The sequence below is a fragment of the Python bivittatus genome, unplaced genomic scaffold (genome assembly GCF_059951505.1).
Source record: "Python bivittatus isolate LINGU-HERP-01145 unplaced genomic scaffold, Pbiv_v1 ctg000280_np1212, whole genome shotgun sequence".
Classification (NCBI taxonomy): Eukaryota; Metazoa; Chordata; class Lepidosauria; order Squamata; family Pythonidae; genus Python; species Python bivittatus.
The window spans coordinates 1,959,445-1,981,418 of NW_028277066.1; the positions used below are offsets into that span (position 1 = coordinate 1,959,445).

General features: G+C 44.4%; 1 protein-coding gene across 5 annotated transcripts in view; it reads left to right on the top strand.

Moving 5' to 3' along the window:
- Window positions 1-21,974, top strand: part of TAOK3 (TAO kinase 3) — a 115,797-nt gene that overhangs the window by 72,761 nt on the left and 21,062 nt on the right. For all 5 annotated transcript variants that reach the window (XM_088143227.1, XM_088143228.1, XM_088143229.1 and 2 more), the window contains one exon: window positions 4,315-4,449. In XM_088143227.1, the coding sequence (XP_087999353.1) occupies window positions 4,315-4,449 (135 nt within the window). The remainder of the gene's footprint in view (window positions 1-4,314; window positions 4,450-21,974) is intronic.

Consider the following 21,974-nt stretch of genomic DNA (forward strand, 5'->3'; position numbering starts at 1 on the left):
GTTAGAGAAGACACCTTTGTAGGCCATCTACTCATGCAAGCATGCATAGCTTCAAGACAAGACTCTTAGCTAGAGCTTCCTATGGTCCTTCAGAACTTTAATGAAATTTAGCTTTCAGCATCCCATATAATGGGCCATGCTAGTCAAGGTTGTTGGGAAGTAATGTTCTGCAATACCTGAAAGGCCACAGATACCCCCAGTCTTGAGTTTGGAGACAGTGCTTGGGCGTCCAACCATCTGTTTATCAATTTAGATTCAATAGATCACATGCTGTTGCTGCAACTTCCCTCTTACCAGGAGGACATTACTTGGGAACTTCCCCAGGTTCTTCCGAACACGACAACTATTTTTCTTGGCATATCTTGTTTCTAGGGTGGTGAGATGCTGACTTCTTTGCTGTTCAGTTTCATTCTTCCCTTGCTGAGCGCTGGGTGGACTCTTCTGCAGGCTTGAAAGAACTCAGCATCTGTAAGATAGAAGTGGGGAAAGGAATTTTGGAACCACGTGCTTATATCCATGGAAAGCTATTAGGGACAAAATAAAGAATGCTAGAATGTGTTATATTATTGGATGGAATCCAAGGCTTCTCAGTCACACATGATGTTTGGCAGTAAGGAGAGATGTTCTTACCTTGTGCTCTGAATGCTCCCAAGCAGTTGTGCAGAGTAGCTAAACCTTTGAGTGAATAGTCATGAATTATAGAAGGGGTTCATGGTCTCCTGTCTCCTTGGGTTATGTTAGTGACAACAAGGGACAGTGATTTTTTTTCCCCACGTGATCCTAGGCAGTTTTCTCGAAATTAAACTCTTCTGGCACGTGATTAAAAAGCTAGATTCAATTAAGCAACAGATAGAACTCTTCCTAAGTCTATTGATACACCTGAACGTGTACATGTTTTGAGACCAAATTCTTAGCTGAATATTGTTGTCCGATATCCTTAATGGATCTCTTCTCTGGGGTGAAGATTCAGATTGGGAGGAAGTTCCCGTCATATTAATGCTGATGCAAAACAACAATGTATCTTGAAAGCCTAATTAAGAAAGGAAGACATGTATAAATTAGGCTTTCTTATTTTTGTTTTTGTTGAGGGGGTAGCTACGTTGAATTCCAAATATGGCTCCTGGATGTGTTTTTACTTCAGATTGAACCACTTTAACCACCTTAACCTGGACCTTCTTAAAATTTCAATGAATAGGCATGGCCTGAAAAATGCAATTGATACTCAGTAATCAATGCATATTGATTATCAGTCCTTAAAAAAGAACCTCCCTCCATCTCCTAAAATGGAAATATGCCTGCCCTCTTCCGCCTTAGAAGATAAAATAATGGTGGCCTTGTTGCTTAAGTCCCTTCTTTTGCTTGAAGTAGTAAGTAACTCCCATACAAATTGCCGAAGTCAAAGAACGGTTTTCTCATCTCCAGCGATGGACACACTGGAATATGCTTAAGAGGCTGTCCAGACGTTCCTTTCAACCCTAAATGACCCCTGGTGATGAAGATCCTGCAAGTCACATTAGGCTTACTCTTGTGTTGACCTACTACATGGGCAAGGCTAACCTTTTTAAAGAAAAGGTACTTTTAAAGAAAAGAATGCACTGTTCCATGTGCGTTAAGCTGTCAGTGCTTGACTGTTGAGCAAGTCTATGGGTTAGTTGGCAAGAGAGGGGATACCAAAAGCATTTATACTTTAGCATTTATGATACTCAACTATGCCTTTGGCCTTTTATGCCCGCCTTATGATTGAGATGGTATTTAACTACAATGTGATATCTCTAACTGCACCTGCAAACAAGATTATTAACAAGCAGAGATTTGGGGAAACATCTGGGTGGAGATGAACCTAACTGGGGGTTGGGGGAGACACCTACAGCTATTACCTAAGCCTGTTGTATATGAGTTTAACAGTTTGAGGTGGTAATCGTGTGGCAGTTTATTTTAGGATAGTCAAATGAGAAGCTAGTTTTACCTAAGCTAGCTTTGACTTCTCTCTTTAAGAATCTGGGTAACATACAACAATTAGTTGTACTAATGTCTTCTCAATTCACCCTATGGATTTGATGGTGTATTTCAAAGAATTGTGACTTCTGTAACTTCCAAAGGGTCTGGTTTCCCCCCTTGTTAAAGTGTGGTTGCTTTGGAACATGACTTGTTGAACAAGCAATAGTAGATTGGTTTATGGAACCGTAAGTTATAAATCAGGGCTTAGAAACCCCAGTGGCTTACCAACCATACGATGCAAAGCCAAGGTCCCAAATCTTGGTGAAGAACAGATTCTCGAGCGTTGCCTCTCTTTCATGTCAAGTTGCTTGATTGCTTAATCAAGTCTGCTTGCTTAATCGTGGAAGGTTCAAAGGCCTTGCGAGATCAAGGTCTCTGATTTCACCTCACCAGCATAACAGATACTCGCTTCTGCTTTATGGTGCTCATCTTCAGGAATCCCTAGGGAATTGCAAGGACCTGTGTGTGACTCAGTAGGCAGAGCTGCAGAGCTGCAATCCTTGAAGGAAGTGTGAGGGCTCAGACAGAATAATAACTTCAAGGCAGCTTTTCCTGGGTCAGAATTTTGTCAACTGGTAGAACCTGGTCTGTGTTCAACACCCTTGTGTGCACTAGAATCCATCTCCCACAGTTGTTCGTTCTTGTGTTTCCCTGTGTGTTCTTAACAATGAATGTGTTTTCCACCACTTTGGCTCTTACATTCTGAAAGGCAACTACTCCCCTAACATATTTCTGCAAGCATCCCATTGGCTGCAGCCCCAAACAGTCCTAGAACCAATATGTTCTAGACCGTACAGATAGTCCTTGTTTAGTGACTACCTTGTTTGCGACCATTCACAGTTACGACGGTGATGAACCAGTAACTTTGCAACCCGTCCTCGCATTGGCGACCTTCGCAGGTCTGTAAAGCAAAGGAAAGCTGAAGTCAGTTCCTAAGCCCAGTCATGGTGTCACTTAGCGACCGCTCCGGTTAACCACCGAGTTGCTGGTCCCAATTGTGGTCACTAAACGAGGACTCCCTGAATTTGCTAACGCTGCCTGCATTCCTGCAAATGGTGAGAATGCAGGCGATGGCCTCCTTCGATTGCGGTAACCATCCTCTTGGAAACTTGTCCCAGCACGCAAGCAGCTACAAATCGCTCATTAACGTGACCGTAGATAGCGCCACATAAGTGGTTTTTATACGTGTCATTGTGCCTGTGCCATTTTCAGCCCGATTGGTGGGAGACAGTGATTTATTCCCATTTTGCAGATGAACAGCTGAGGCTCGGCGGGAGCAAAGCTCAGAGGCACCCAGCCTGTGCCCGAACGGGCTGTCGTGGATGTGAACATATTCCAAATCTGGGCGCTCTGCCTGAGAAACCTCCGGGTTCCCAAATAACCTCTGTAGCTATTTGACACCCCCCCCCGCCCCAAAGTGCATGCACACAAGAGTAAGCGAGCGCAGCCCTTCCGTCCCGGTTCCTGGGGCAAAGTGACTGTGGAAGCCCTGGGTCAGGATCGTTTGTAGGAAAGTGTGCTCTGTCTCTTTAAATGTTAAAAAAAAAAAAAAAATCCTCCTTTTCAAGGCTATGGAGAGAAAATGCTAGAACCGTGCACGATCATGACTAGAAAGCATCTCTGAGTGGTCACCGAGTCTTTTGAGCACAAGATAGAGCCAGAGAGGGTTTTTTTTTTTTTTCCTTTTTCCCTCCCTCCCCTCCTTCACGCCGCAACCGTCGAGGCAGAAATGCTTCTCCAGAGCCGATAGCGAGTTCAGAGGAAAAAAAACCAGGCTGGAGAAGGGAATGAGGCAGATCCCCGCTTCTGTGTTCAAAGGGAGCAGCCGCCGCCGCCGCAGCAGCAGGAGCAGCATCCTTGCGAGCCATGGAAACCATCTTTTTAAAGCGATTATTTGGGCGCAGCGTTTCCAGCCAGCGCTTCTGAGGACTCTCCCGGCTCTGCAGTGCTCGGCGCTTCGGCTCCTCTTTTTTGCACATATGTGATTCCGGAGGTTACCCAAAAAAAAAAAAAGGAAGGAAGGAAGGAAGGAAGGAAGGAAGGAAGGAAGGAAGGAAGGAAGGAAGGAAGGAAGGAAGGAAAAAAATCTGCCAGGGATTCAGGAGGCATCCCACTAGCGATCAGCTGACATTTTCTACCCGAAGGCTGCAATGTGTTCCTTATTCATTTTGTACCGGGATCGCTGTAGGGACTAGCCGAGAGCCGAACTATGCATTTCAAACAGCGGGGCTTGTGCAAAAAGCGGGGTGAGAGCGAGGCAGCCGGCGAGGAAAGAGCACAACTGGACTTTCTCCTTGTTTTTATCCATTTCTGCAGGATCATGTATTCATAAGGGATGAGGTGGGCCACGGGGAGCGCAGGCCTGATCTGCGGCCTACCCACTCAGTCCAGAATCAGGCCCTCCACTACCGGAACAGAGAACCGTTTGCCACAATCAAATCAGCATCTTTGGTAAGCCACTACCACACCCCTTGCCCTGCTTCTTCCCCCCTTCCCTTCCCTTCCCGTCCCTTCCCTGCCACCCCACCGCCTCCTCCTGATGTGACAATCTGTCTGGGGAAGGGGTCAAGGCATCCTCCTCTTCCCCAACACCCTCCTCCCCCCCTTTCCCCCCCTTCCCCCTTTCCCTTTCTTTTTCCCTTTTCTTTCCTTTTTTGGGGAGGGGGCGGTTGGCATAGCAACGGGATACTGCGAGGAGGACGGGGTGTGTGTGTTCCTTTTTTTTCTTTCGCGGGTCCTGTGCGGGTTATTTTGCAAAGCCTTCGGAGGTGGTCTTGCAGGGGTTTGGGGAATGGGCTTTGGGGAGGAGAGGGGGTCTAGAGAGAGATGGCTGTGGGGGGGGAATAAGAGATGCATGCATGCCTGTTGGTGAGGGTGGTGCTTGCACGCGTGTGTGTGTGTGCGCGCCTGTCTATCTATCTATCTATCTATCTATCTATCTATCTATCTATCTATCTATCTCTATATCTCCATCCCTAATTGGTTTGCTCCAAATTGCATCCATTTTTGTGGAGCATAATTTCTATCTGTCTGGGATGGGGGTGGGGCAGCGAGGGGGGTGGGGCCGGCTGACTGGAGGTATTGATGATTATCATTTTAATTTGAACGAGCGGTGATGGATTTGACCAGGGGAAGGGACAGCTGGCTCCGCTCACCGTGGACGGCCAGCCAGCCGTTTTGCCTTCTGTAATTCTCGGGCGTTCGGTTTGCAGTGAATGGCATTTGTTCCCACTTGTCACCGTAAAGGGGGGGGGGTCAGTCCTACGAAACGACAGAGGGCTTTTTACGGCAGGGGTGGTGTTTTTGGGGGGGGGCGTCCCTCTTGAAAATGGGAGGCTGCCCAAGCAGAAGGAGGGGAGAGGGGGTGGCGGGGAGCAGCGGGGTTTGTACTCTGGCGAATGTGATTGCTGGCGCTGTCTTTGTAGTAGGGAAAGGGGTGTGTGCTGGTGGAGAGTCAGGTCTGTGCTCCCCCATCCTTACCTCCTCTTCTCCCTCTCTCTCTCCCTCTCTTACACGCGCACACACACACACACACACCCGTGCGCGCACACGCACAGAGGCAGCTGGCAATGGGAAGCGCTACCCCCAGAGTGGCGGCGGCAGAGGGCTCCGGATGGTTCCCAAGGCAGAGTCGTTTTCCTCCATGCGAAAACGATAAGAAATCATTTGGTATTTCGGCCAAATCGGTATTAGAGGTCACATGGGCAGAGAGATTTACAAGGTGCCCAGCGTTTGGCTGTTGCATTTGCTGTTTGCCATTATGACATCATCTTGAGCCAGCCCCGAAATTACAATGGTTAACCCTCCCCCGGTTTTTGTCTTGCCTTGCATCTGAATGATTTCGCCCCCCCCTCCATCGCCGCCTCCCTGAGCCCTCTCCGTAGCGCATCCGTCTCCCCACGGCCACCCCACCCCACCACTGCTTCCCGAGCACATCAAAGGAGCGTGCTGGGAGTCCTGGAGGAAGCTGGGTTGAGCGGGCAAAGAAACGGGCAAAGAAACGGGCGGGCGTGGAAGCTTGTTTTCTCGGGTGCCGAAACCGTGGAGTTGACAGCGTCGCTCACGCTCGTTCCTGGCACGGATCCCAGGATGGGTGTGTGTGTGTGTGTGTGTGGTGTAGGGGAGTGTATTTTCCTCTATGGCACGGGGAAGTGCCCTCGGTGGAACTTGCAGGTTGACCCGACTGCATGGCAAGGCACCAGGCTTCCCACCTGCTCCGATCAGAGGCCTCCCTTTTCATTCCTTTTTTCAAAGAGGTCTACAATGCCATGATTGGGTAGAACCTCTCTTACTACGAAGCTGGCTACAATCCAGCGTAAGTTAGTACAGTGATCCTCTTTGGTTGTTCTCAGGCTTTGGGTGAAAATGCTACTTAGTCGTAACTTGGGCGTCTTAAGAAGGACTGCTGCATTTAACATTGGTGGTATGCCGGCCATCACCCTTAATGTTCTGTGGGCATCCAGAATTGGGAGACTACCGACAGCCCCGTGTAAACACAATCCCAGTTGAATTTTGTGAACGCTGCAAAATCTCAGGCGCTTTGTAGGTTGACGGTCCCTTCAATCTGCTTCCCTGCCTCCTCTTATCTATCTCCTAATACAGAAATAAACGAACAAACAAACAAATAAATAATTTATATCCCACATTTTGAGCTACAGACCTGAGCAGAGTGGTATCAAGTGCCAAATGGAGGCATCTTTGTAGAGTCACAATACTTTTTGGCAGCCTTGAAGTAGAAATAGCAATATTTCACTCATTTTTAAATTTTGCCATAACACAGAAACTGTCTGGGGCCATATTGTCACTGAATAGCAGGTACAACTCCCATGAAGCCTGGAGGTCTGTTACCATGACTTGAGTTATCTCCCGGTTAATGCAAGTATGAGAATAAAATTATATAGCTTGCCAATAGTATGGCCATGCTTTTCTGTTTTACCTCTGTCATTCACACTCAGCAATGATTTATTTTTTCATAAACCATAGTCTACAAATTATGGTGTCTAGGTTCACACAGTGCACTAAGCCAGAACCACACAACCACAGGATGGCTTAGCAGATGTGTGAACCTCGCAGTCACCTCCTTGGTCTCCAATCAGGATCACCTCCAAGAAGACATCTTACTACTATATGTCAGTCAGATGGAGCTATAACTCCTTCCATTTACTCCTTAGAAGGGTAGATCTAACTCATAAAAAGGAAAGAAGGCTGGAGCCATTTTGGGACCACCATAGGTGCCTTAATTGTTTATAGCAAGGTATATACATGAATAAAATTCTTACCTGTTGAAGGGTGGGGATATTACAAGCAGCTCCTTCCAACTTTGCCTCCTGTCTTGTTTCTCTTCCCTGGGGACATCTGGTGGCTTTTGCAGGACTTAATAGGACCAGATGATTTAGAAGTTATGGGTTTTAATAGTATTTCACATTTTCACACAGTTCTCTCTCCCCTTCCCCCGGCCGCAAAGTTTCCTTCTGACCTGGTTGATAATTCTCACTTGTTTATCAGCGCCCTATTTTGCTCCAGAAATTGCATTTCCCCCAACACTTGCCATCTGAGTTTGCAATTTAAGGAGCCACAAGGAGGCCTTAAGTGATCTAATGGCCGGGAAGAGTATACACAAGCCATGAGAAACCCAGATGGGTTGCAAGACCAACCGCCACCACCCCAAAGTCACCTTCTAGTTGCCTGCTCCTGGTTTGATTACTTTGACTTGAGTCCAGTAAGGACCTTCTTCTCAAGAAATCCACTTAGTAATTCCTGCACTGAGATTCTATCATGTCCAACTCCTGGAGTTTCCAGCCAACGTGGCTATTGTTCAAAACACAGTTGAATGGATTTTTCTGTTGCACTAAGCCATAAAGCAATGTGCAAACTACAACAGCTGGGTTTGCATATTGTGCTAAGTCAAAAGAAAATAAGACATAGTGTGGTTTTAAGGCAGTGCTAGAACGTTGCCATAATGTCATAGACCTGAAGGGGGGAAAACCTCCACTCTTCTAAGCTGAGGTTTCCAGATCAATCATTACTTCAAATGAAAAGAACTTTCTGAATTCGCTCTCCTATCATTACTGCTAATGCAGTTTAAATATGAAGACTGACATATGTACAGCAAATAGAATTGCTGTATTGATCCATCTGAATTACTTAGGAGACTGATTGCCTGGTGATAACATATACCTACACACGGGCATGTGTATGTCTCAGAGCAACTTGACTAGGGAGAATGTACGCACGCTCAGACCAAGGATCTAAAGCATTTTTGCTCCTTCGGTTGGAGAATGGAGGATGATTATGGAAATCTGGTTCCCCCAGAAGGATAGAAAAAGGGTTTCAGCCACATTAGGGCAAGAATGGGAGGAAATGATCCTTTCCATTTGATTGTCCAATGAGGAAATAGGGCAAGAAACGGAATGCTATATATTTTGTTGTAATGCCCAATGATTCCTTTTAATAGGGAACTTGGTTGTCCCATATCTTAACAGTTTGGAAGTAGAATCAGCACCTGTTCCATTTAGATGACGTTTCTGCATCTTCAGAGATCTCCAGAACGATATTAATTTGAAAAATAAAAGGGGAAAGATGCTCAGTGGAGCCACTGAACGTTGAAAGAACCATTTGGTGAGGAGGGCATGGTTTGTGTTTGATCCCCAACAGCTTATAATCCTAGAGGCCTTTCCTATTATTTACTTGGTTTGGCAAGTGAGCCAATAACAGATATATACAACCTTAGATAGTATGCATAATAAGGGAAGGTTTTAGCAGGTTGGGAATTCCAAATGATGTAGCTTTGCCTCCCACCTCCAGAAGTCCCACATCTGATAAACTCCCAACAATTCTACAACATTGCAGCTCACTGTTTACTTACAGTTTTATCCTGAGGCTCAAAGAAACTAAAACAGTCTGAAGCCCATTCCAGGAGTGTGCAGTAGCTATTAAAAGTTTGTATGACCTGCCTCTGGTCAGCAGTTTGCTCAAGGCATCATCTGTGGCAGCCCCTCATGGGATGTAGCTGAAAATAGGAACAGGCTGTCCAGCTTGGATCAGTTCAAGCTCTTGAGGGCTCTCTTAGCTGGTGAGAATTCATCATTCTGGCTACCATCTCTCTTGGAATTCTCCAGCTGACCTCCAGCTTTAGCCACTGTTATTTTAGTGTCTGGTCTTCTAGGAGCTGCAGTCAATTCAACGGGGCCCTGAAAGTCTTCCCCTACCTGGTTCCTCCCCAGCAGGTTGGATTACGACTCCAGAGCTTCTAGCCTGAGTTGCAGTCCAACCAATTTGATGACTTTAAGTCAGGGGAAACTACAATACAGTTCCCTACTCCATTCTCTGTACCTCTGGGGAAAGGTTGTTCAACAGGGCTGATAACGATCTTCTCTGGGAGAGAGGGAACAGTCTGTGTGAGATGTTTGTTAGGCTGACCTGCTAGAAAGGGAGCTCCTCACACAGTTTAGCTTCAAAACCTCTGTGTTCTCTTGAAACTAGTCTGATAGTTCGTATTCTTTTCTCTTTCCCTCGGTGAATCATTCTTTCCTTCTTTTCAGTATCAGATTGTCAAACTCATTCCTGCTGTTCCCCGAGGGACATCAGTGATGATAGTGGTGCTGTAGTAAAGCTAAATGAGGTCTTTGTGTGTGTCCTCGAAAGAGAGGTCACCAAAGAGAGTCTAATATCCCAACGAGCCCCCTCAGATGGCAAAAATGACCAAAAAGCTTGTCTAGAGGAGCATTTTAGTGAGAAGTTAGCGTCATTGCCCCATCCCCTAGTTGATGTTGTGCAGTGTTCTCCAACCGGAGGTTTGCAGATGGGTTGGGATGATCACTTCCAGAATTTTCAGCCAACACGAATGGAGAAGCCTCCCTCCCACTCCCATCTAACAAGTGGTCCCTTCTGTCTGGACAGTGTATCATTGTTGGGTAAGATTTAAGCCAGAAGCCAACTAGGTCCGACCTTTAAAGTGTAAGTTGAGGTAGAGCTTACCAGTTGACCTCTTTAGGAACGTAGGTCCATATATTTCTCCTGATATCGCAGGTGGATAACAGAGTTTAATGCTTCCCCTGCGAAGTTCGTGTTTCTTTGCTACCTTGCAAGATGCCCTCCATTGTGAGTTCTAAAGCAACACAGATGTAAATATTGTCTTGGTGGTTGAGAAACAGCTCGTGTGGCCTCAGAATGATAAAAGAGCTCTTGATTTCATCTTCAGGCTGATGATCCTGAGTTCTAGGCAAATTTATTCTGTTTATAAGCATGCAGCCTTACCAATTTCGTTTTGAGAGTATCAGTTGCTTCATTTAGATGGTGCTTCCTAGAAGTTGGGGGGGGGTTGGCATGGTCCCCTATCCAGCTTATGTGTTTTAGCTGTGGAACATAAAGCATCCCTCACATAAGCCACCTCCATTGATCCATTCATCTTTGCATAGCAATATTTATGAGACACTATATCCTGCCCTCTGGACAGCATCCCCCACAGAGATCCATGTGGCTCCCACCCTGATGGTGGTCAAGAAATCTCTGAAAACCAGGATGTTCCACCAGGCCATGGGTTAGGATGTGCATTGAGCTCCTATAGGATCTTATTTGTTTTGAGGCATTGCCTTTTCCAGATGTACATGGTTTGTGCTTCTTATTATTTAATGTTTTATTATATTTTAATGTGGTATGCCCCACCCCCCAGAGTTGGGCGGCCTTCTAAATACAATAAATAAATAAATAAATAACTATTACCTGCTATTTTATCATGAGTCCTTCCCTTCACAAAGCAGCCTTGTCATCAACATTCTTGCTGAGCGTCAAATATACTCAATTTGCAGTCGAAACTAACATTCAAAATCAAAATCAAATCTTTATTATGGTCATAGGCCAGCATAAGGAGGGTGGGGTACAGTCATTTAAAAAGGAGATACATCAGAGTCTTAAAAAAGAAAAAAAAAGATATGAAAACCAGAAGATATTAAAACAAAGTATATATAAAAGTCTATAAGAATCTAAAAGAAGTGGTAGGAGCATTAGATGGGTATAGAGGAGCATAAAAGGTTGATATGCGGAAGACTATATGAAATGAACGTTAAATGGCACTTAATATTGTTCAGCTTTTTATCCAATTTGGTATCCTTCATAAGGTTGCTCCCATGATCACCCAACTAAAAAATATCTGGATAGTTTGCAATCACCTGTGAGTTTGGAAGCTGGTTCTTTTGCATGTTCTTTATGAGAAAAAAAAAGCTGGGATCTCCTGGTGAGTGAGTGGTGTCCCAGATGGAGCATGATAGAATTCTAGGAGGAGATGAGATGTGGTCAAAAAATCAATGAATGACTCCAACTGTGACTTGTGTGGATGGTGGGGGAAGAAGGAGACTTCCTGACATGAATAGTAACAGCAAGGGAGACTTAGCATTAGTGTCTCCTTGTTAGAAGGATCTTAAAAGAGGAATTTGAAGAGGGCTACCTCATCTAAGCAGATGAATGGACTCTGAAAAGTATGAAGGAGGGAAAAGACTGTGGTCAAGGGGACATTGCTGACTATTGCGCACATTGACTCAAAGGGTGGCCACCAAACTGCCATCTTGCTTGCAGAGAAGTAATGGAACACGTGCAGCTATTTGATTTTTGGCTGTCCTCCTCGTGTCTACTCATTTTCATATGATTTTCCTTACAGATTTCTCACAACTTCCCAAACGGATCCAACTCTTATCACGGGAGAACATAGGTGATAGGAATAATTCAACCCCACCTATGTGCAATTGTGAGAACGCACGTGCTGCCTTTCCTAGAAAGGCATATTCAGAGCTCACCACAGGGGAAATTTCCATCCCCTTGCTTGCCTTTTTGCGCCTACACTATTGAAAAGAAGCATCAGATAACTAAGCAACCTAGAGGTCCTTAGTGTTGGCTTGTACCGTATTACTTTCTCGGGGAACGTGACTTAATCGTAGCGCTGTTCAGGAAACCAGTAAACTGTGGAGGAGTCAGATTAAAATTAGCGATGGGCTGAATCACCGAACTTTCAACCTTAATTAATCTTTAAAAGCTGCATTGATTAGGTGGATGACCCCAAATTTAATCCATTGTCTTTTGGACTAAGGATTGGCGAGACTTCTTGGTCCCCTTGCATGTTTACAGAAGTTGCTAAGCTCAAGAATAAGAGTGGCAGCTTTCGTCCACCCAGCAACCATCTCAGCATAAATTAAATATTTTCCTCCTTCCTTTCTCTCAGTGATATCCTGCTCACTGGAGATGGGAATGGCAATAGCATGATCTAGTTTGGTTCAAGAAGGGCACAGAGTGCTTTGAAACCTTATATACCGCCATATACTAGATTTCTTTTCTCCTCTCTCCAGTAAGTCAAACAGGAATGCTAGAATATTTCCTTGTGAGTGATAAATCTGGGATAGCTCATAGCTTGAGAATAACTGTCAGCCTTTCCAGGTAGACCAGACAGGAAACACGACCAGATGAGCTAATTCTGCTTTATTGTAAGGCTACATTAACAGAATCTTGCAAGCCTGATAATACAAATCTCCCGCTGTCTCTTTTACAGCCTGAGAATTTAGGGAGGTTCCTTTCTGAGTTCCTTTCTCTACCCATTATGCAGCCGCGGGCTATGCTCTCTCTTATCCGATAGTTCCCTAGGCAGCATCTCTCCCCACCGCCCCCCATCTCCCAAGGTCATTCCCACATATCATTACAATAATTCACGTAACACCTTGCTAAGATGTTGCTTCTGAACATCTGTGTTCAGAAACAGCTGAGGCCAGAGAGCTTCCTACTTTCTCCTGGTAATGTTTGGACATTCTATTGCAAGTATCCCTAACTTGAATGAGTAGTAAAAAGTGGCAGTATTGGGGGCACGATCCCTGCTTTGACTGCCTTGAGGCAGTTCCAGAACCCTTAAATATATTCAATAATGTCAGAGGGTCTGCAGTGGAGCTATTCAGTTTCCCTGACCTTAGTGGCTGAAGATATGGGACAATGTAGGATCACTCTCTGCACAACAAGATTGTGGTTTTGTTGAAATGAATATATTCATTGCAGATGTAATGTAGTGGTACAAAATCCTGATACAATTTTTGATACTATAAATAGGACTAGTTACCAGAGATTCAGAAACTAGCGATAAGACCTTAATTGTCACTGTTAAGATTTCATCTGGAGTAATGTGTGGAGTTTAAGGAAACCATGGCAGCAGGAAAGGAATCAGAAAGGATTGAAGAAGACGAGCCCCCTCTGTGTAGAAAGGTGGGATATAAATAATAAAAATAAAGGAGGGGGGTCTTTATGGACCTTCTCATTCAGGAGATCAGAACCTCAGCATGTTGGACAGTCGCTTTCCAATGTCTGTCAAGGGCTGAAGCATTGTTGCTGAACCACAGTTCCCAGAATTCCTCACCATTGACTATAGTGGCTGAAGCTGCTGGAAATTGTAGTTGTAGCAATATTTGGAGGAGTGTAGGTTTCCCACCCCAACATAGGAAGTTTCTCCACCCCATTAGCTTACCAGACAATTGTCCTGAAAACGGTGGATTTCTGGTTTTCATCCCAGCAGCTCCAGATACTGTGTATCACTAGATTTTGTTTTTTTTAATGATTATTACAGTTGCAATAATGCCAACCAGGAACTGATTTATGTTACCTGCAGGGACATAACATGACTGCTCCCAGCTACATAGAAGGAAGCTACTTTTGTTAGTAGAGAACATGGTTACTTGGAGTAAGGTGATTATTCTCAGCAGTACACTGTCCCTGCCTGTGTCAACAGTTTCTTTCACGCGTCACTAAATAAGGTAGCCTCGTTGCAGCAGGTTCTGCATCTCTGCTGGCCATGTATGAATTGGCTCTTGATTGCCACTGGTGGAATGTGCAGAGGTGACTTCAATTGGAAGTTACCAATACGGGTGAGAGGGCATCTAGCTTAACTTTCTTCTGTGGGGTTCGATTTGTATTGCATCATTTTGGGCACCACTGAGGGGCCATTACAAGATAGGGGCACTATTTTGTAATGCCTCCTTGTCTCACCCATGATCAAGGAACAGTAATGCAATATCAGAAGGAAACACTGTGTTCAAGATCTTTCCTGAAGACTGTATTAATTACTTTGAGCCCACTTCTTGTTTTAAAATGAATCTAAAGAAAAGGTAGTTCCATCCTCTCCCTCAAATCAGGAGGACATTTAGATTTAACCAAGCATTTAATGAGTGACCTACATCCTTTAAGCCAGTTTGTAGACCTCAAGCTCCCTTTTGCTGGGATCTTTCCAACTGGGATTGCTGAAACCCAAACCATAGCTCCTCACCATTTTGAGATGGAGAATACACAAAAACTAATATCAACCTCAAATACGCATCATGTAATTTTCATAATTTTCTTCCTGCACCCCAGGAATAATGTAAATATGACCACATATATTATGATATGGCTTTTCCCACCTTGTTGCAATTACAAACTACTCCCCGCCCTATCCCCAACCATGATTCTAAAAGCTGATATCAAGATGCCTTAATATGCTTACGGTGTCCTTTTCAAGAACAGAAGATTGGGAATCCATTGTTCACATAGATCATTCTTCTTTGATTCTCCAGACATTTCCCGATACATCTGGAGGGAATTATGTTGAAGAAAGCAGGCACATATTTTACTGTCTTGGATTCCAGAAAGGCAGAGGAAAGCTGCTTTTAAGAACTTCATTCTCATATCGATGAAGCCCTCCAACCCGTGTGTGCAGAAAAATCATCTTCCATAGTTTTTTGCCAATTCTCATTCAGTTAATTAAGAGAGAATTTGTTTTTGAAATTCTGGTCAAAAGGGAAAAGAGTATCAGAGAAATTCTAACGAGTGGAGTGTTGGGGTTCTTGCATAGAGTGATGAGGTTACCAAGAAGTGTGTCTGAAAGTCCTGTTTTTTCATTGCACCACTGTCCCTCCACTGATCTGCGGTCTCCTTGGTTTCCAACACTTTTAATCTCAAAGGATAGGTGAACTTCTCCCGTGGTCTTTTTCACATTGGGAAGTGTGGGCAGCCAAGGAGGCTTTTAAAAGATGGAAAGATATGCCACAGAAAACCACAACACCATCAGTAACACCTTTTGCCACCATCAAGAGAACGTCAGAGACATTCTTGAGTATCTTGGGGTAGGAAAGCAGAACTCTCTTTTGCAGGGGAAGACAGCTTGTGAGAATTTGCTAGGAAGAACATTTCTTACGATAAGGTTTGATACAATAGTCTGATTCACACCATATGCTAAGATAATGGCAGTGTTCTTACAACTTATTGAACCATAAACTTACCCAACCCCCTTTAAGCCTAGTTACATTGTGTGACTCCACCCTAAGAGTAGTTTGGAAGTGGCCTGATTCTGGGTTCATAACTCACAGAAATTTCCAGGAACAGATGGAAAAGCATCTGTCTGGGACACTTATTAGCCACTGAGGTAGGAAATTGGAAAAATGATCTCGTAAACCCCCTTCAGATGACCTTTTATGGTAACCTTCTCCAGTCAGGTGCCTTCTAAAATATATCCTGAGAGCTTTTTTATAATTATTTCTATTGATGAAATGTTCATTTATTTAAGCCAGAAATGGGCAACCCTTGGGATGATGATGATGATGATGATGATGATGATGATGATGATGATGATGATGATGATGGTAGATTTTGTGGGCTGCCATGGTCAGTAATATGATGACATCACTCATGTGGGTGTAACAGAAAATGGCCCTTTCTTGGGGGTGGCTTGAATGTGGGGTGCTTTGGGGTGCTTAATATGGGGGGGAAGCATGCAGGGCCCAGACAACTCCCCTCTGATTTAGGCAGAAATCTATTTTGAAATGGGCATGTATCCCCACAATGAATATTTTTGATATTGCTGGAATTCTAGCTCAGGGTCCATGTTCAAGAGAAAAGTGACTTCTGCTTGATATGGGTTTTGCAGTCTACTTAGTCCCTCCCTCATTATTGCTACAGAATATTATTCCCTTGTTTTATTTCTTTCTTTGATTCTGGAAACACTTGGACTTTATATGCATGATCCTCCTCCATGCTGTATAGGATGTGCTGTCCCATGTTTATTTTTCTCCTAGCAAAGTGATTCCTAAAGACCCACTCAAGTAGAGAGCTGGAGACTTACAAATCTTTCATTAGAAGTAGAAGATCCCACTGGGACAACCTCTGGGACAGAAATAAAAATTTCTTGCTCTGGTGATGGGACCAGCTGGATATGAAATGGCAGATGATAAAACATTTCATGAAGGGTATTTCTGAAAGTGGAAGAGCAGTGCTAGGAAAAATGGCAAAGGAGGTAGAAGTTCCTCAGGCACAACAATTATATGAGATGCTGTTGGTCCTTCAGGACCTATCCCAAGATGTGATGCTGGCTACCAGTTTGACTGGCTTCAAAAAGAGTTGGACCAATTGATGGATTCATGGGGATCAATGGCTTTTAGCCTTGATGGCAGTGAGGCTGCCTCTGAAGGCCATTTGCTGGAAGACCACTGGGCTTCCTTGTGCAGTTGGTTGGCCCCTGGGGGAACAGACTGTTGGACTAGATGGGCCAGAGGTCTGGACCCAGCAAGGCACTGCTTATATTCTTATTACCTCTAATTTCTGCTGAAACACAGCATATTGCCATACACCCTTCCCAACTTCATCTGTTGACTTTCTGAGTGGATTGTGAACTTCATGTACTGATGATGAGACTATCAGCTTGTGCAATATTAGGGCTGCGTTGTGAGACGTAATAGTCAAAGTGAAATGTGGTTTGATCTGCCCATCCTGTGTTTCATGAAGGCACCCTGTACTTGCAGTGACCCCATCACAAGTCACTGTGCTTGAGAGACAGTACCCACCTACTTGAGCCTGTAATGGTATGTGGGAATGACCTTGGGAGACTGGGTGAAGAGATGCTGCCTAGGGAATGGTCAGATAAGAGAGGGCATAGCCCACAGCTGCAAAATGGATGGTGCAAGAGGCTCAGAAGAGGCCCTCCCTAAGTTATCAGGCTGTAAAGATGAAGGCAGGAGAATTGTACTTTCAGATTTGCAAGATTCTATTAATGTAGCCTTACAATAAAGTAGAATTAGCTCATCTGGTCATGTTTCCTGTCTGGTCTACCTGGGAAGGCTAACAAGCCTCACTTTATTACATTCACAGGCATATGTACTGTTGCTTTACCTCATCTTATTTTCACCCTCAATTTTTAATGATAAATTGGGTGAAATAACCACAGTGGCTTGAGCATGAAACTGAGCAAACTCAGGGAGGCAGTGAAGGGCAGGAAGGCCTGGCGCAATATGGTTCATGGGGTCACGAAGAGTCGGACACGACTTAACGACTAAACAACAACAACAAACCACAGTGGCTAGTGTGGGGATCACACATGCATACCTACTGAAAATTAGAAGAATACCAACAAGATTTATTTGGTAGAATCATCAATAAATCTTCCTTTGATGAATTTTTGAGATGCAAACTGTGATCCTGGGAGTATTGCAGGATTGCACTGCCAAGATTTGGGGGTAAAATAACCAGGCTTTGACCACACATTTTATTTGGATTTTTTTTAAAAAAGGGTTATCAGGCACCCAGAACTGGTCCAGAGTAAAACCAGCAAGTAAGTGGAAGGCAAGTCCATAACAATAATCTTGCCCTTGTTTCCATTCTGATTTGTTCGTACGATAAATGATTGAATGGAAATCCAGTAGTCACTGATTTGGTCCTGTGGGTTTGGCACACTAGGCTTTTATTTGTGAAAAAACACATAAAGTAACATGGACATCCTCCAAATAGGTGGACTCCAACTCCCAGAATTCTCAGGAATGCCTATGCTGGCTGGGGAATTCTGGGGATTGAAGTCTTGGTTTCAGAGGGCACCCAAGTTGGAGAAAATCTGATATAAAGTAATATCTAATTAATTAGAGCTTTATTTTTTTCTGGCTCCCTCCTTTGTTTTTAACTGTTGCAGTCTCCCTAGCAGTGTGGCCACTAACATGCCAAATCAGCTTTTGATAAAGTTGGACACCCATGCCATGCACTTCCCAGAATCCTGTAGAAGTTTAATTTACAAGCCCGCAGAAATGTGAGCAAGCAGAAAGACAGTCTTGCAAGAGTAGGTGGTGATAGTAGAACTGTCATGTCAGGATCAACAACCATAAAATAAGAAGACTGTTTGTCTTGAAAATATTAACAACAACAACTAACCTCAGGAAAGAAGAACCACTTGGATACCTGGAATGAACTTTATTGCCGGCAGGGTAATGTGACAGAACGTTGAAAACCTGCCGAAGCAATTTTCCAGCTCATCTTATACCTAGCATAGTTAAGGCAGAGTTACTCTGAGTCTCCTTACATTTGCTCCTCCCCTGGACTTGAGAATCTTTTCACTGAAAGCCCTGCTTCCTCCTGCAATGGTCATGCTCCATCCTCTGTGTTCCCAGGGTCTGTATCTTCCATGGTGGGAAGTTGTCAGTCTTACTAGGTAGACTAGACAGAAAATATGACCAGGTGAGCTAATTCTACTTTTATTGTAAAGCTACATTAAAAGAAGTCTGAAAGTACAATCCTCCCCCCCATCTCCTTTACAGCCCAAGAAACTAGGGAGGGTCTCTTCTGAGCCTCTTGCCCTACCCACTATCCAGCTGTGGGCTATGCTGCCTCTTATCTGACCATTCCTGTGGCAGTGTTTCTTGGCCCAGTCTCCCAAGGTCTTTCCCACATATCACTACAGAACCTATGAAGTTTGCAATATATGTGTTGTCCTTGTTTTTTTTTTTTTTTTTACTAGATGCCTCAGTGTAGATCTCCTGGAACCAGGGACAAAACATCTATTGGGTAGATGTGAGAGATATTTGTAGAAGTACCCTACCAAGGACTCAGCCACAGAATTGATATTCAGTAGTAGAAATCAGCTTGAGGTTCAAATCCTTTTTGGTTTCCTTCCTCCCACTCTCATCCATCTGATGTTGTTTATTCCTCAAGCCCTATTTTGGGGGTGGGGAGTCGGGGAAATCTTTATATTAATGCCATTATTTAATGACGGGTAGTTGGAAATCTTTGGTCATCTGTTGTAAAGGTGAGCAGCCCAAGGATAATGTGCAATCCCCAACTATTTCCTCCCCACCACTGTGCTTATGCTACTGAATTTTAACTAACATTAAATAATGGCAGTGTGAGTTTCCATTTGTGTGTGAAGAAAAGTATTAAGTGCCTGATAATACTCCTTGTTTGTTTGTTTATTTGTTTGTTTTTCAAAAAGCCCTCCCAAATGGGAAGAAGGGTCTAAAGTTCTAGTTCCATCCCTTGGGTGACTTCATTGTGTCATGGATCTACATTCTTTGGTTCAACTGCTGGAAAGCTGTGTGTGTGTGTGTGTGTGTGTGTGTGTGTACACGGCCCCAGTGGCCAAAGATGGCCTGGTTGCTTTTGGTCTGCTGCAGTTGATCAATAGTTTCTGATTACCTTCTACTAATACCCGCTGCACAGTTGTGTAGGAGTCTGGTTAGAAAAGTCCTAACAACCAGGATGTGGTTGGAGAAGTGGGGTGAGAGAGCTCACATTCTCCTTTAGAACTATAGCGTCATTTAGGAATGTGCAGAAATCAGGCCTGAAAGACCCCAGTGCTCTGACGTCACACGGAGAATTAGGGAACCAGCAAGCTCTGAAGAAGTTGTGACCAACAGTCTGTATTCCCATATTTCTGGCCAAGGGGAGACCAAAATGCTGTATGAGAACTAGACGTCAGAGCAAATCACTGCCCTATCAAAAGATTCACCCCCAACCAAAGAGTGGGGCCTGGGAGAGGCCTTGAGGGTCTGCACCATTAAATAGGCCTCACTTCTGCTCTGAAGTGATTGCTGCTCACTTGGAAGCCCTTCATAATCTAGTAGATCATATAGCAAGTTGGCTATCAACATTGCATTTACTTCCCCACAAATGCCTTGTGGATTCTTTTACTTGTACCCGTGTGTCTCCCAGCCATCGCATGCAAGTGAAAATTGAACAAATTAACAACATTTGTGGCTCCCTTTCATACATCAAAGGACAGAATCTCTAAAAATGGTAGAGATTGATCAGCGGCAGTCTTTGTGACTTCAGATATTGTTTGAACTCCTCTTGTCCTTGAACACAAGATGTTTAGTTTGAATTAAATTCTCATCCCTTCCTAGGAATGCCAATAGGTGGGACAGGGAATGATGGAAACTTCCCGGCGTTCCAGCTCAGTTGGGCACCCAAGCTAGTTCTTTAAAATTCTTCACATACTTGTGTAAAGAGTAAAGTTCATTGCGTACAATGGGTTTAATTCTAAATACATTTACATGGATTGTGCCTTAGGTATTTGCATTGTCATGCAAATGATGGGTGGGCAACATTTTCAGTTCTGAGAACTGCATTGGCTGTCAGTTCAGTTCCCCTCTCCTTCTTTCCCTCTGTCACACACATACACGCAAACACACAATATTCATCATCTTCCCCCTCTTTGCAATTTTGAAAGGTTCGCTGGGAGAAAAGGGGAAGAAACGAGACTTCCCCTTCCATCTAGTCACCCTGCTTGAGTTGCTGCTCTCCTGCTGTGCAAAACCAGCCAATTTTAAGCAAGGCTGCCATGTGGGATGAAGGAAACCTTGTTCTCCCTCCTTCCAGCATTCCCAGAGCAGATTGCTGGTTTCTCACTGTTATTAGCAGCAGGAAACTAGTGATCTATTCCCAGTGATCAGCTGATGAGCGGCTTTGTCTGCCAGCCAACTGATCCACAGCAGCAGCACAATTGCAATTGTGCTGATCAACTGACCAGCAAGGAGACTGAGCAGAGGTTCCCATGGATCTGCAAGCTCTGCTATTGGTTGTCAAGGGTTGCACATAGCCCACAGTGGGCTTGGTTGCCCATCTTTGGGATATAGAAAGACTCAACCAAGCTCATAGATCTAGAGTTATCCATCAGGCAGGACATCAGACAAGGGTAAGGTCTAGGCAACAAGCAAGGTTAGGTAGATCTTGAGTATGAGTGAAAATAACAATGACTTTCTGAACTCTCTGAGATGGAGCTGTGTGGCTCCAGAATCATTTTAATGAGGGAGCATGGTGGTCAGACAGTCTGGTGTTTCTGGAGCCACTGCTTGCATTTTCTCTTTGTAAATTCCTTTTCCCAAACACTACAAGATGTAGTGGAACTCCATCCTAGCTCAAGATGTATAGTTACATTGATTTATCTTTCCATGGGTCTTCTTCATTACAAGGATTGAGGGCAGAATGTTCTCACTGTTGGTCCAATAATAGTGGAAAACAGTGGCAACTCAAGGTCTGGGAGGAGCTTAAATCACCCTCCTGAATTTTCAGTAGCTGGCAGAAACTTACAGAATTGCTACATTGGGCTTGGAATTCAGTCAGATACTCTCCTTCCTTCCTTCCTTCCTTCCTTCCTTCCTTCCTTCCTTCCTTCCTTCCTTCCTTCCTTCCTTCCTTCCTTCCTTCCTTCCTTCCTTCCTTCCTTCCTCTTTTCTCCCTCCTCTCCTTCCTCCCTCCCTCCCTCCCTGTCTTTTTTGACTTTCCCAAGATTATTTCTAGGCTGCCACTAGATAAAACAGACGCCCTCACGAATATGCATGGTGGCTCCTTGTACTTTTAAAGACATAATAAGCATTGCAGAATATTGGGTGCAGCGAGTGGTTCATGGCCCTTCTGCACAATCTGTCCCCATCTGCTTCCCTGTTACTGAAATGAATGGGTCCAAAGCAAAAGATGGGTGTGCCTGGAGTTAGAAGCCGATGCGCTGGAAGTAAGATAGGCTTTGGCCCAACCCATTCCTTTTTATGTCGGAACAAGTCATAAGTTGCTCAGGAGGAACCAGAAAACTCAAGCCTTGCTCCTTGTTTCTGGATTGGGTCTTCACAGGTTTCTCCTGGAACACAGCATCCTATCAGGCCCGTGGTTTGAGCTCTCTGCCACGACAGAGTTGGACTTGAAAGGCACGGGGCATCCACATTCATGACCTCTCT